The sequence below is a fragment of the Mytilus galloprovincialis genome, chromosome 9 (assembly GCF_965363235.1).
Source record: "Mytilus galloprovincialis chromosome 9, xbMytGall1.hap1.1, whole genome shotgun sequence".
NCBI classification, from domain to species: domain Eukaryota; kingdom Metazoa; phylum Mollusca; class Bivalvia; order Mytilida; family Mytilidae; genus Mytilus; species Mytilus galloprovincialis.
In genome coordinates, this window is record NC_134846.1 from 40,343,844 (window position 1) to 40,360,208 (window position 16,365).

The following is a 16,365-nucleotide window of genomic DNA, read 5'->3' on the forward strand; positions in this document are numbered from 1 at the left end:
GTTCCGTTGTTACCAAGTTTTGTGGGTTTTGTAGGTTTAGGTGAACCTAAATGTTCAACGAATTACACATGTTAAATAGGTTTCGTATGCAGATTGGCAGAACCTTTAAATTAATATCGTGGTCAGTCGTCCGTCGTCTGACAACCGTCATTAACTTTTACAAAAATCTACTATGAATCTACTGGGCTAAAGATATCCAAACTTTGCCACTATCATATCTGGTATATATAAAAAAAAAAAAAAATTGTGTGACGACCCTGTCTGCCAACCTAGTCAGCTGCCATGGTTCAAAATGGATGATAAGGGTAAATTGAAGATTTTGGCCTTTATATGTGAAACCAACGCGTTTTGAGCAAATCTGTAGTGGGTTTGATAATTCATCTATCTATCCTGAATTGTACAGACAAATCATACAACCCGTTGTTTTGTTGCTGAAAATGGTTTAGTAATTTTGAGAAAATTTTGCAGTTTTTGGTTATTATTTTTAATACTATTTAAAAAAAGAGGAACTTTGAACAATAAAAATTTACAGCAAAGTTAGATCTACATATACTGCTTATAAGTCAGAATGAACAAAACGATCGATTGACCAGTTAATTAGTTATTGCCCTTCAATTTTTAACAATTCAAAAACAAAATTATCTTTTAGAAACATCTTCTCCTCTGTAACTGCTGGGCCAAATACAATCAAACTTTGCATCAATCATCATTGTGGTATATAGTTAACTCAATGTGTCTGAATATTCAACTCGCCTCCCAGATGGCCGGCATGGCTTAAGATAGAAAAAAGGGGTTAAATGCATTTTTTGGCTTATTTCTCTGAAATTTTGCAGTTTTTTTTGGTAATCACCCTGAATAATACTATAAATAGATATAACTGTACACAGCTATTATGTTCAGCAAAGTGAACTCTACAAATACGTTAACACGGCCAAAACTGCCAATTGACGCTTTAAGAAGTTAGTGCCCTTTATATCCAATTTTCAACCATTATTTTGCGTTTTGCGGTATATGATTAAAATTATAATAGATAGATAAAAACTTAAATAATCATACATGATAAGAAAGACAGGATCTACTAACAAGTCAAATTTTGCTGATTAATAAGTTGAGCTACTCTAGAGGATTTTCACCCTCTCTTTTTTTTTAAGCAAAAGCTAAATAAGATAGAGAGAAACTAAACAGACTTCTATGATCAGCAACGTAAGATACAAAAACATAATTTTATTATTGTGTACAATATTGGAAAATGTATTTGTTGAGTATGTATATAGATAGCACTAGATGAGCGACACAGGCTCTTTAAAGTCTTTAGTTTTTTGTTGTATTTTTTTTTTTTTTTTTTTTTTTTTTTTTATCTTTTATGTAAAAGACATCGCTTTTATATACGAACCGTCATTTAAGGATGCTTTCAAATTTTTAAACAACAATGAAATGAACCTTTTGGATTTGAACTCGCGAGTTGGTATATTGGCCTTTGTTAGGCGTACATGTCTAGGAATATGACGGTGGTTATCTTTTCGTTTAATGTGTCTGAGCTTTTGATTTTGCCATTTGATTAGGATCTGCGTATTTTTTTATTTTACTTTTTGAAAAGATTTTGATCGGTCCTATATCGTATTCACATAGAAAAGTATTGATATTTTTAAGTAATCTCAAGTTATGGTTGTAGTATATTTTTCGTGTTTACGATACTAAAAATGAACCTAAAATATGACCCGAAAGACAGGCGAGTCATTCTACAGTGTGACCCAGGGTAAGTTATAATGCTGTTCATTTGAACCTATTTTGATAAATTAGGAATATGTTGGTTTTTTTTTAAATTTAATAACTGAACATGCATAATTCATGCCTAATCCATGTCTTTCTAAGAGGTTAAATTGCGTGTCACATGTGGACGAGTTATTTACCTGCAAGTGAAATATTCTTGATCGGTGTTCTTAGTTTTTTTTGGACAAAATTGAACCATAATGGCTCCTAAAAGCGAATTGTCAATTAACTATTAAACTGTCATGAATGGCTGAACAATAAAATATTATTGTTATATATATCTCGTAGCTAGCAACCCTTTTGGTATGTTGCTCAAATGTTCTAGTAGATCTGTCCGTGTAATTAAAATTGACTGTGCTGTATTAATATATATTAATATATGCCGCTGAAATTTTTAAACGGTATGTTGTTAGTTTTTTGTTATAAATATGTTATCGAATAAATATTTATTTGTTACTGTAACTATATAAGACAAAAAGTTCGCAAGAGCTTATATTTGTATTGTTATAAAGACTGTATGTATCCATATTAAAATACTCGTTAGTATTCGTATACTTTTCTTATTTATAGTATGCTCGATTTATCTTAGTCTTCATCTTTGATTGTAATACATTCGTTAGAAAAGGTGAAATGACATTTCTCTTTTTTCAGATTTAAACAAAAATGCCTTTTTAGTATTTTTCATGAAAATGCAAACCCTTACAATTTCTACATTTTAATAGCTTATGATGTCAATTGAAATGTTGAAAAACTGAATTTGTTTTTAAATTTTAAAGGTAAACAGGTATTTAAAAGAAAAATATCAATACTTATAACAAGATAATTTTAGTTTATAGTCAAGAGGTTTTAAAGTAGGTTGATGTCATGTACATAATATGGTCATTTAAAACTTCCTGGTCGAAACTAGGACAGTTGTTTATACATATTTACAAGATGGTTAAAATATGGGTATATTTCATATGTGAAATTCTAGTTTTTACCAAAACAATAGGTGAGTCATTTATGATAAGTTAATTGTAAATATTTGATACATGAAGAAGTATTAAAAGGAACAACGATACGGGTGCACGATATATTGCAATGTAACAATATGGAAATATACACACCATGTCTTCGATAAATCATCGTGTACATGTATCTATTAATCTTATTCATCCTTATTGTTAAAGTCGATACACTTGTGTATGGCTTGAAACGTTGTCCCGTGTTATTTGAATAGATTATTTTATGTATCGTCCCCCATACCAATTAGGTTATTCTAACATATGTTATAAGTACGTTTGGGAGCATCAAGGCAAAGAACTATAATTAAATTGTTCAGTGCATTTGTTGTCTTATATAATTTCAGAATAATGTAAAACTTTTTTATGGTTTATTTCTTTTCTTTTAAATATTTCAATACAGACTACTGTTTTTTTCAAGTTTTAATATTATACGTTGTACGCCAAAACTGCCGTTCATACGTATATTCTGGTTTCACCTATAAACATAAGGTAAACATTTAGTTATAGAGGGTCAGAAGGAAGTATATACATGTGTACGAGATACATATAGTGTTTGCTTTACAAGACCATCATGAAAAACAAGATACAACCAGGATGCATTCTCTATGGAGAAGATAAGTATTGTATCATCATTGTTTTTAACGGTTAAGGGACCTTGGTCTTGTCAAGGATTTGTATAGTAATTACTATACGAATCCTTGGTCTTGTATTGAGCTTTTGTATTATTTTTTTATTGTGTGCGTCCAACAGTTCCACATATAATTTGTACTTGGTAAATCTTCAGCTCAAATCAATTCCAACCTTTACTTCTATTTACTTCTGTTAGAATAAAAAAAAGGACAAAAGATACCAGAGGGACATTCAAACTAATAAAACAAAATATAACTAACAACGCCATGGCTAATAAAGAGAAAGACCAACAGAAAAAAACAATTATAGTACACACAACACAACAAAGTAAAATTAAAGACAAAACAACACGAACCCCACAAAAATCCAGGGGTGATCTTGGGTTTTACGGAAAGTTAAAGCAGATCCTGCTAATTATTTGTCATGGATTTACTGAATTAATAGAAAAAGGAAGAAGGCCATGAAAAATGAAAACATGTCCTAAAACTTCCTCTGAAATAATAAGAAGATTAAATTAATAGATGCTGTGGATTCATTATTTCTCGTTGAATACACTATAATTTTTCACTAAGAATGTATGCAGACTCTCACAAAACCATGAAATCAATTGTCTGCGAAAATGCGAGTGTTTCGCAGTCCACGAAATTAGTACTAAATACAATAAACACATCCACAGTAACTGTATATGAATTCATACAAAAAATGTTATAAATAAATTACCAAATGATTGATTAAATATGTAAAAAATATTAAAAAAACGAATATATAAAAATATCAAATAAACGAATATATAAAAATATCAAATAAACGAATATATAAAAATATCAAATAAATAATTAATGAATAAAACTATCAAATAAATAAATAAAACTATCAAATGAAAACAGAAATAAATATTTTTTTTAAATGAAAACATGAATAAATAAACACGTAAAATAATATCAATTAATAAAATTTCAATAATAAATGAAAAAAAAATAATCTATCATAAAGATTTCCGAAAGTACAGAAATAGATAGTTTTAATATGACCATTCCAATTACAATTTCATATATTAATTGGTTTTTTGTTTTTATTTTATGATAAATTTCACAAGAAACTGTCAATGTCTCATTGTTTTCATTTGATACCAAGATTCGACACGTGGGGTAGTCCTTTCCAGTAATACAGCTATGATAAGATTTTTTAAAAATATGTTTATAAATCTTGCAAATTTTGTTTTCGAGCCCAGACCACACGTATCAATTCCTCTATTTTAACTTGTTATTTTGACTCTGCTTTACTTTATTGTATAGATATAAGAAGGTTTGGTATGAGTGCAAATAACGCAACTCTTTATTCAAGTTAATGAACATGATATATTCCCCGTAAACTAAAAACTTTTTTTCAACACTATTTTCCCGAATGCAATCTTAAATAAGTGGATGGAGAGTTGTCTCATAGGCACTTATCCCACATCGTCTACTTATATAACCAAAACAAAACTGCATATGGATAATGATAGTAGCAAAAAATAAGTCCAATTCTATTACATCAAGTGATGATCTGTAAAAGTCTATTCATACTTGCCGATTAAAAGAATAATCATTATTCTTTTAATCGGTGATTAGTCTTAAAATAAAATAGCATTATGGTATTTTTTTTATACTGACCTCATCGGCTCGAATATCAGCTAGCCCTTCCTAGCTGGCTTCATATTCTTGCTGATCGATTGAGTATCAATAACAAAAATGTCATTATCCTATATTTAAACCCCTCTATATATATAACCAACGCAATCATAGGTTTGAACGTTATTTTCAATTTAGATTTGTTTATATTTATTTTGTGTGGGCTTGTATTATATTTTCCCTCTGGTTTACATAATCCGTTCATCCTATTTTGACTCTTTAAAATTCAAAAGTCTATTTTTAATTAAACTAAATTAATCAGCCTTCCAAATACTTTTCGATCCCTTACATCACTGAAGAGACATCAATTGTCGAAATCTGGATATGATGTCAAACACTTAGCACCTCATGTTGTGGTTTACCACCTTTGCCGCAAGTTTATTATTTTCTAGTTGGTATTTAATAAATATAGAGATCCATTTTGTTACACTTTGTGATCAATTTGTTTGGCAATCGTCAATGGCAGTCAGCAAGGTTTAAAAACATCAGTTGTTCGAACTGTTAGTCAAATGCATTTTGTTTAAATATATTTTTTCACTCTTTTGGTCTTTTGTAAAATATTGCTTGTGCAATATTTAAACCCCTCTACAACAAAATGTGTTACATACACACGTATACAGATTGCGGTTTTTATCCAATGCAATCATATATTGCATTCGTTTAGGGATAGTCACATGTTAAACTATATTTTCGAAGGTAGAGAGAAAACGGCTGATAGCAAAATGCATATTGCACGGTTATTTTTAGAATATCTAAAAACCGATATACTTTGTGACGTCATGGAAGGAATTCATGATATTGTTAAACGTTATGAAACAATTGATATCTGTGATAAATTATTTGACGAATAAAATCTTCAAATACATAAGATGTCAAACAAACACAAAAAAGTAAATGAAATACCAGCTAATATTTTGTAATTGTCAAGGAGACAATATGATATCTACTTGTAAAATATACATTGTACATGTAATACTATAACAGTTATCTATTCATTTGTAGAACCTTTAGACATACTTTTTTGTGAAGATTCTCTAGTTTCCTGTCCTGAAAACAAGACCATAGGTTGGAAATCGATAAAATTTGGTGAATCACCCTGTCAAGATGAAAATAACAGAAATATATGCCACTCAAACATAAAAACTTATTTTGATGACCATTGTCTTGGACAAAATAACTGTACTCTTCCCATCAACATTTTGTTTGAAAATAACTGTCAAAGACCATCAAGACGTTTACAAGTAAACTTTGAGTGTTCTGGTGAGTATATGTCTGTTTATTGATGTTTTTTGCCATTTAATACAAATAAAACGAGAAGTTATTTTACATAAATGAAACATCGACATAGACACAGTGTTTGGTTGTAAACATTCGGGTTTTATTTTAAATTAAGAATATTTATGACATCTAGCTTGTCGTATTGCATCTGATAGTTTGAAAGTTCAAAGCACAGCATAATACTAATAAATGTCTATTGAACAGGTAAAACACATGCAATTAAAATAAAGCTATAAAAATAAGATGTTTGGTTTAATTGTCAATGATATTACTCTCTACAAGAGACACTGATATTAACATTTATAGGACAATATGGCCTTAAACTATGAGCAAAAAACCCTAAGAGCAAAGTCAGCGATAAAAGCCCTGAAAATACAAATGTAAAATGAGAAGGCTAACATCATAAATTGTGTATAAAATAATGAACGAAAGCCAAATATGATACACAGTAACAAACGACAACCACTGAATTCAAGGCTTCTGACTAGCACATATGTGTATGTTATATGGATCATTCCCTCTTTTAACAGTGTTCTGCATCAAACGTTTGCTTTTAACGTTTTTGTACCTTTACATGTGTGCTTTTATTCTTACATGCAATTAATGTCGATCACTTTCACTCTTTTATATCATACATAATGCAATATTACATTTTCGTCGCCTTACAATAAAGACATACCACTATTATCGATTAAAATTTATGCAAGGTATTTAAAAGTTTTTGAACGCAAATAAACACGTTTAACAATTTTGATCGACATCAATTTAATGTTAGAATGACACATAAGTTCCCTTTTTTACCTAACTTCATGTAAAAAAACGTGTAATTGTTTGATATATTTTTTAAACCTTGCCATACTAATTAAACTTGTTTTGCATTTTTATTATATACATCTGAAATCAATAAGTTTGACTGTAATGTGGAAGAATATTTACCCTCTAGCCGGACATAGATTCAGTGATTGTCGCTTGTTGCTGTGAAACATTATTTGTATTTCGCTCATTATTCTGTACATACATAGATACATACAGTCATACAGGGACATTACTTAAACAAGAAACAATTGAAATTACCAAAACAAGTAAAGTTGAAAACGAGGCTATTTTTAAAGATTACTTATATAAGTCACTTTTCCGAATATTGATTTTAAAGGTGTCCGATGATACAGATTTTACTTTCTTTAACAAATTTTCAGTCAACTGGTTATTTCTCCCATGAAATACCCATTCTAATCCTTCTGAAACACAAATTCCCTTTTTCTCACACTTATCATTCTTACCGACGCTTCTGGGTTTAAGATTGGTCTCTTGGGACTATTAAATCATCATTTTCCTTCAAAATCTTTAAATAAGACTGATATAAATAGATAGATCCTTGTGAAATAATTCATACTTAAAGCTATTTATAGTTTTGAATCCTACTCATTTAAATATGTTCCTTAAATTAGTGTTATTACTAATCTTAAAATGTACAAAATAACTTATTCAAGTAATTTTTTTTTACATTATTTTTAAAGTAACCCTTTATCTCTATACTCCTATCAAATATAATAGATTCTTTATTTATGATATAAAATGATGTAAAAATTCATGAAAACTACATTCAGTCTATGTTGCTATTAAAAATCAAAATAACTCTTTTAAGTTATTTAATTATTTTCAAAAACGAACATAACTTATAAAAGTAAACAAAAGTAAAGTAAACTTTAAAAAACCACTTGTTTAAGTAACGCCCCTTACTGACATAAGGCCGTTAGTTTTTCTTGTTTTGTTTGTGTTACATGTCATTTCGAATTCGGGACTTTTTAAAGCTGACTATGCTATATGGTTTTTGCTCATTATTGGAGGCCGTACGGTGACTTACAGTTGTTAATTTCTGTGTCATTTTTTCTTTTCTTAAGGGTTGTTTCATTGTCAATTATACCATATCTTCATTTTCATAATAAGCCATATGTAAACTTTCTACACTCTTACGTCCTATTTAATGGTGATTCCTTGTGTGCGTTGTCTTTACAAGAAAGCAACACTTGGATATCAGAATATGTCTAAAATCAGGACAAATAACAGTATATTCTTTAAAATATTTTTAAAAAATGCTTAAAACTGTTATTTTACAGAATGCTACGTGAATGCAAACGAAATTCAATTAGTTTTCTTGAATCTTATTTGTTATTTCGTTTTAACTTAATGTACGCTATGCCACTTACTTATCATTAATTAATCAAGTTGTATTGTCTGTAGGAGGTTGGTGGAGAAGTAACAAACATCCTAATCCTGTTGATACCTGTGCAAATTCGTTAAAAGAGGTCTATTGTCCTTCCGGGTACCACATTCATATTAAAAGTGCTAAGTCCTTTATTAAGACTAGTGGCTGTGATAGTATGAACGTTAACAAAGCTAAATCATTTCTGAAGGAATTATGCAATGAAAATCGGAGGTGCTCATCGGATACCTCTAAGACATCTTTGCTTTATCATAAAAGATTCGCCAGTATCCAGTATGTGTGCATAGGTAAATACTGTAGATATGTATATTTACTAAGTGTGTAATAACGGCAAAGACGTCATTATAATGTAGGGTTACAAAGTTAAAAAAGACATTTTATCACTTGAACACGTTAGAATAAAAATAATTTCTGTTGTTCTTAATGTTACCACTTAAAAAAAACCTGCTACAGTTACTTCGAATTCCTTGCCCTAAGTAAATAAATTATACTTTTGAAATGATTACACATGTGATTTCAGATTTGTATGTGTTCTTTCATAACTATTTCATTGACGTATACCCCATATATGTACTCATCAACCTACAACTTCTTGAAATTGCAAATAACTAATATTCAGATTTCCATAATTTCGTGCCGTTTATTTGACTGATAATGGTCAATAAACTATTTTGATTTTTCAATATGTATATTCAGGTATGTGCTAAGATCAAACTTGTTTGTTTGTTTGAACAAAATTTCACCGCTGAATTCATCCGTATCATTGTTAGTACAGTATAGTATTGATTGATGAAACACCATTAATACATGGTGAATTTTTACTTTCAGGACCAACAGATCGTCCAGTCACTGAGAGCGTACACAGCACATCAACAGGTTTATAGTGTTTTGATAATGACGTGTTATAAAAGTTTACTTTGAAAGAACCTGATATTAATGTGTTTGAAAGAAACTAACAATGAAAACTAGTGATAAACTAAAAACCTGTAGACGAATCTGAACTTTGAACATATAGCTTTAATTGTAAGACACTGCAATTACCTATGCTGAACACTGTCACACTATAATATACTGTGTTAGGTTGATGTAGTATGAATATCTTTTATCATGATTTTCTGTAATATTCAAATGTGTATACTTTGAAAGCATGATATCGTTTCTGTATTAGAGTTTGGAAAAGTGTTTCAGGCAACAAACCTGACAAACACATTCCTAGTTTGTGATAAAAATGAATGCTGTATCACATGTTAAGAGCTAACTTGTTTCTATGTCAGCTTCTTCTGATCTTTTTTGATTGCTCAACTGAATCAATTCGTGTAATTTTCTGTAAAATGATTTACCTTATCATAATAAGACAAATATGAAATTCCTCTTTTGTTTTCCTTCAGATGGTAGACTTGAAACGACTACTTTTACAACTGAAAATATTTCTTCTGGAAGTGAGTAATGATATGCTTTTATTCAATCTGTGTGAGATAAGAAAAAAAGTATATATTGAATTAATACATGTAATACTAAATATAATGTATTCCTGAAACCAAATTGTAAGTATAATTACATCCCAGTTCCTCTGTTCTAACAGGAGTGATCTGAGCCGGATCACCCCTACCAGATAACCCCAGTTTGAGTTCCTTTATTATGCATGCTTTCCTTTGTTCTGTTACATTTTGGCGGGAATGTCAAATCCACTATAAAACTTATAATTAATTATACGGAAAAGACTATCTATCAAAATTCACGTAGAAAAAATCCAGTGTTTATGCAGAGATTCGAACTCAAGACCTTTAGCATATCAAGCCACGACACATACCACTATACCAGGAAAACTGGATACGAACTACATTTGTAACAGTGATTTAACATACTTAAAGGAAGCAATTAAGATCTTTTTATAAGTGGAACGAGTTGGCAGACCTTTATTCAGTGGGGTTTAAATCTTTTTCGTAAATAAGTAAGTTGTCAAACTAATTGTTCAATTTGATTTTACACTTTTTCAAAAGTGGGAAGAATCGGTAAACAAGAATGAGGCGATTTTTTTTTATAAAGTGACGATATAGTGTGGGCCGATTGGCAAGTGGGGCGAGTTGACATTGTTTGATATCTACTCATCGTGTTCGGGTTTCATACAGGGTATACATCATATAGTAATATATAAAGTATATTATAATGGTTGTGTGGCGTTCTAAACTCGATTTTATGAATTGTAGACGGTTTTTCGTCTAATATAAAACAGCTGGTAAGTAAAATAGTTATCCCATTCGGACTTGGTGTGTCAGTGTTAGATCACCCTCTGGCCTCCGGCCATCGGGCTGATCTTACACTGACACACCGCGTCCTTATGGGATAACTATTAAACGCACAATTTAAACGGGGAAAAGTCAAGGCAATAATTGTTTAAAACAGAATGTATATATTCATACATACACAGAAACTATAAATTGAAAAATATGCTGTTTAGTGAGTACAGATTTGTAGAATGATTAAATTGTTGAATGAGTAAAACGTTGTGAATACACACGTTTACTAATTTAATTTGTTGATGGACAATCATTTAATGCGTTAAATTAACGTACATTTGTAATTGTTTTTAATTTTAAATCATATGTTTTTTCCTGTCTAAGATGGTGAACTGCCTGCACTTAGCCTTGATAAAAACCACCGAGTAGTAATCTATCTACATTCGACAAATCAAACGCAGCAACTCTGTAGTTCTGAATGGGATGATGATGATGCTGCTGTTTTGTGTAGACATTTAAACAGTACCTGGATTGGAAATGCTACAGTTCTTGACACACTAGTGGATATACCAATTGCAAACTTTACATTGCACTGTAATGGATTTGAAACAAATTTGTTCAAATGTAATGTTTCAAAGGATGAAACGGCATGTAATACAACCAAAGTAGCTGGTGCAGTGTGTTGTCAAGGTAAATTAATGTGTATCAATAAACTAATCATAGATATCAGAATTGAAATTTATGCTTTTGCCAGAAGCGCGTTTCGTCTGTTTCCGTTTTTTAGAAAGTATACAAAATTATTCTTTAAACTAATATTGAAAGAGTGTTGGACGATGGTGGAATTAAAAAGTATTAGTCGAAGAGAGACCGACAAAGTCACGTATAAAAATAACGACAAAAAAACAAGCAATATTCTACAAAATGCTAAACAAATATTAAGGACTGAGCAACTCTATACATTGCACTTGTCGTGTTGCACATCGTAATAAAAAATGTGTGATGTCACAATAAATGAGAAGACGACAGGAAAATGGCGACAACTATTGTATCATTCCGTGGTCATCAGTGACACAAATATTTTATAACAATCAACCATCTAATGATGTCATGAAATCGTTCATTAACAATCAATCATAGTATGATCATTACCATTGTTATAAATTATAACTTCAGTAGGTCGGTGAATCACGTACGGTACATAGTAGCCAAGATTGTTTCTTTTTACATAGGTACTAACAAACTAGGGAAATGTGTGACGTATCCCTCTCCTCAAAAAGACTTTTCCTCATCAACCTTGGGTAAGCGATACATAACATAATTTAGCGTTGCTTATTGACAATATCATGTTTAAGTTCGATACACTTAAGAATCCGAGTAAGTGTTTGTGGCAGCATTTGATAAATCATTTAGGTTTCATCTTGCGAGTTTTTCCTTCAAAGGTTTTTTTTTAAATTTGTCGAGTCCGATATACATCTTGAATCAGGACTCGAGGCGATATACATTTTGTATTAAGAAAAGAATGGAGAAAAGTGTATTGACAAAAAGTTCAAGTTATTAGTAGAATTAGGATAGAATGAGTTGAATTTCTTAAGTTTATTCCAACGAATCAAAATGTATAACATGCATTCATCAATATATAGATTTGGTTGAAGGCAAAGGAACAAAATTCAGTTCACTTATAGTTTATGTTATAGTTCAAGTACAATAAAATCCAATGCTGCAATACTTTTTGATATTCAAATTTTTCTTTTTTACAAGGAATAGCTGTTGGAATTCCAGTGGCTATTATTGCAGTGGTCTGCGTCATAGTGGTAATTGCGTTTATTCGGCGAAGGTATGCAAAACACATGTCATGAACAGAGAAATAATATTCTAAAAATACTCTAAGGGTGGCATGTTTGAAAACTTTCATGGTTTAATATAAGGGACAATATACACGTTTCATATATAGTCATAAGATCATACATAATTTGATAATAAGATGAGTTGACGACCTATCATTTGTGGACCAAAGTATATTTATTGCCAAAGGTTTTGGTGGGGTTTGTGTTGCTTATAGATATAGGATGATGTGCCAATGAGACAACTCTCTATCTAATCTAGTAAAACTGTATAAAAGTAAACCATTATATGTAAAGGTATGGTCTTTAACACGGAGCATTAGCTCACACCGAACAGCAAGCTATAAATAAAGTCCAAATTTTTTTTTACCAAGTTTGAGATATTGTAGTTCCTTAATACTGATGTTCCAGAGGACTTTATTTGCTTCAATCAAAGCAAAAAAGGGCCTTATTGCAATTATGCAGATAGATTGCTTGCAGTTCCTAATACTTTTGATATATTTGGCCTCACAAATAGCCCAAAATATGGTATTTTTGCTTTCGCAAGTAAAACGGCCAATTTTTTGTATATCTAAATGATCATAACTTTTGAACCGATTGACCGATTTAAAAAATTTGGCACACATGAATTTCTTTTTTTTTTAGCTCTGTCAGAATAATTATTTTATGCACTTTATCTATACTAAATATTTTGGCTGACCTCCCTACAGTATAAAGGGTCCCACAAATTACTAGTGTAAACCCATTCAAACGGGAAAACCAACGGTCTTCTCTATATATAAACGAGAAACACTTATGAACCACATAAACAAACGGCGACCGCTTCGTTTAGTCATTATTGTTCTATGTTGTGTATTGTGTACTTTTTTGTGTGTTTGCAATTTTTTTTTACAATAACGTTGCTAGTTTATTTTCGCTTGATGAGTTCGAATATCCCTTTTGTATCTTTTGCTCCTTTTTTATAACATATCTATCTTTATGGTAGCGTTCATGTGTTTTTATTGAAGCATTTATTTTTCTAAAACAGTTTATCATAACAGAATACAATTTGGTACTTGTTTGAATATCAGACACATCGTTTGTGTTTGTACTGTATAAGAGCTATTTGTACATTTCCGGAACTGTTTTAGGGATTTTTCTCTTTGATCCAAAAATGCATTAGTACATCAATTTTTGCGGTTGTTGTACTGTCTATTATGTTTATTGATTCATGTTTTACGTTTTAATAAATAATGATGTCCTCAATGGATGATACAAAACAAACCAGAACCTTGATATGAAAAGTAGTTATAAACTCGTCAGCAATCTGAACGATTGATATGATAAATTTGGTACATGACATCATTTAGGTTTCATAAGCGTGAGGTCATATAACGGTTGCATCCGATATGTTAGGTTGTCTGCAATGTACACATGATGCATTTTATAAATAAAACATTGTATCATAATTAATAAAACAAGCTGTTTTCTTAGATACCTTTCATTCTTTTTTTTAATATTAAACATATTTTATTAATAATCACCTGTTACATCAACCCTCAGTTGCCGAGGGAAGCAACTAAGGGGGCCCCGATTTTTACAGTCTCATTTGTCGGGGGGAAAGCAAATGAGAAAAAAAATCCCGCTATAAATTATTAACATCTACCACAATGTCTACCTTGATAAATATTATCTATCCTTGTACTTATGTACATGTACATGCAATCATCAGATAAAATTATTTCAATTTTATCGTACATCAAGTAGTTCTTTTGTTATGTTAATTTCAATTACATTAAATTTCTGATCAAGTGATCATTTACCACGTGTGATTCGTTAAAGGGATGTGTAGTTCATTCATAAAAAAAGTATGGATTAATGATTTTGATTCCTAAAATGGATTTATTTCAAAGATACTTAAATGTTTGACATTTAATATATATGTGATCAATAGTTTCCCGAAATGATATTACCATGTACGCACAAATTGATTTAACTATTCTTTTTACAGACATGTTAGCAAAGATTCGGATCGTAAACGCCCACACTTCATATGTAGACTCTATGATGATGACTATGTTGGTCAACAAAACATAGCACTCCCCCAGTATCCATCAAACAAAAAGGTACCGAATATCCAACTAACAAACAACAGAACAAACACGACACAGAACGAAGACGACACAGCTTATAGTTATCCATCTAAAGATTCACAATCACCGTATGCGCTTTCTGAGGAGGGGGTATATGATAAAACTAATGAACGGAGACATGTGGTTAACGACAGAGACGCATACAGCCGTACAATTGATACTGTGTATGATTCTGCAGAACAAAACACAAGACTAGATAGCAAAGAGGAAGCTTATGATCATGTTTTTGGACAGAAAACTGAAGATTTTTACGACAAAAGTACTTAATAACAGGATTTGTAAAGCTGCAAAAATGTCTCACAGTAACGCGTGTTTAATTATACAACATATGAACGTATCTAGATGGCACGAATCTCTCAAAAATATTATGGAAAAAAAATAATTGTACACTAAAATCAACCCTGCTATTTGAATCAAAATAGCGTGTAGATTTGTTTAGTTCTATGAGCAATTTATCATAGTAATGTGTTATAGTGTTTTTAATTGTTTTGTTTGGTTTAACTTTACACTTTACACTTTAGTCCAGTTAAATATGGTAATATACGTTTTACGTGCCTCAGTATTTTTACATCTCGCTACTATGTTAATGTGTTAACGTTGTTGTCATTTTTTGGTATTTTTGACTTTCATTTTTGCTTAATATGTATTTTTCTGTGTAATTTATACATGTTATATATGCCATGTTGTTTTTCTTTGTTGAAATAGTTATGTTCATTTTTTTTTTCATTTATTATTCTTCAAATTTAACTTATTACACTATTTGTTGCTACTTTATGATATGATACAAAAATCTACCGAAAAAATCAATTCGTTTTGACCACAGATGACTTTTAAAATGTTAAGATCATTGAAAAAAGCTCCAAATTATCTTCCGTGGGTGAAAATATGCCTTTTTTTTCATGAAAATTGAAATATCATTTTTTACTCATCAATGACCAATATTTTTTATTATCATTTTCAAAAAAGCTGTATTTAAACTAAACTATTGTAAGATTTAAGCGATTTCTAAAATTATGTCCTTTTTTTCCATATTGACGTTTGTTTTCCAATAAGTTAAATAGAAAAAAGTTAATTTTTAAACAGAACTGCATGCTTCTTTCAAAGGCAGATTGTGAGATGAAATGAACGATGACCCCATATTTCTATTCTCTTTTTCTATTACGTATAGGATAAAAAAATATATAGAAAAAAATAGGGAACTCCTATATTTAAAAAAAATGATTTATGCCCGCGAGCCCCTTAATATGTCTGTTTGATTTGCTCATACATTGTTGTCTGTGTAATGGAATTATATGCAACTGGCATGTACAAGTAAGATATTCATCTTGCTATAATACACGGTTTAAACCTTAATTGTCTACCTGAGGAAATTCCGGAATATGAGAGCTTTTGATTTTGAAATCAAAGGACTGTCCGACTACAAAAATCTGTTGAGTTCGGAATGTTGGCAGATTTTTTTTCAGATTAGTAGCAGTCATTTATTTAAGTAAGAATATCCATGTCAGTTATCCTCCATGTTCTACATTATACATTGCCTGTGCCAAGTTAGGAATATGTCAGTTGTTTTTTTTAATTCGTT

At 30.5% G+C, this 16,365-nt stretch overlaps 1 protein-coding gene and 1 long non-coding RNA gene across 2 annotated transcripts; both read left to right on the forward strand.

The window, feature by feature from the left end:
• The first annotated feature begins 2,651 nt into the window (after nt 1–2,651).
• On the forward strand, nt 2,652–12,131 carry LOC143046552 (uncharacterized). The gene is made up of 7 exons (XM_076219710.1): nt 2,652–2,761; nt 6,077–6,334; nt 8,594–8,863; nt 9,405–9,452; nt 9,965–10,015; nt 11,198–11,503; nt 12,043–12,131. The coding sequence occupies exons 1-7, from the start codon at nt 2,704–2,706 to the stop codon at nt 12,129–12,131; spliced, it is 1,080 nt and encodes a 359-aa protein (XP_076075825.1). The 5' UTR covers nt 2,652–2,703.
• A 436-nt stretch (nt 12,132–12,567) lies between these two features.
• On the forward strand, nt 12,568–15,953 carry LOC143044996 (uncharacterized). Its single transcript, XR_012968834.1, has 2 exons — nt 12,568–12,647; nt 14,645–15,953. It is a non-coding gene; the product is annotated as an uncharacterized LOC143044996 (long non-coding RNA).
• The last annotated feature ends 412 nt before the right edge of the window (nt 15,954–16,365 follow it).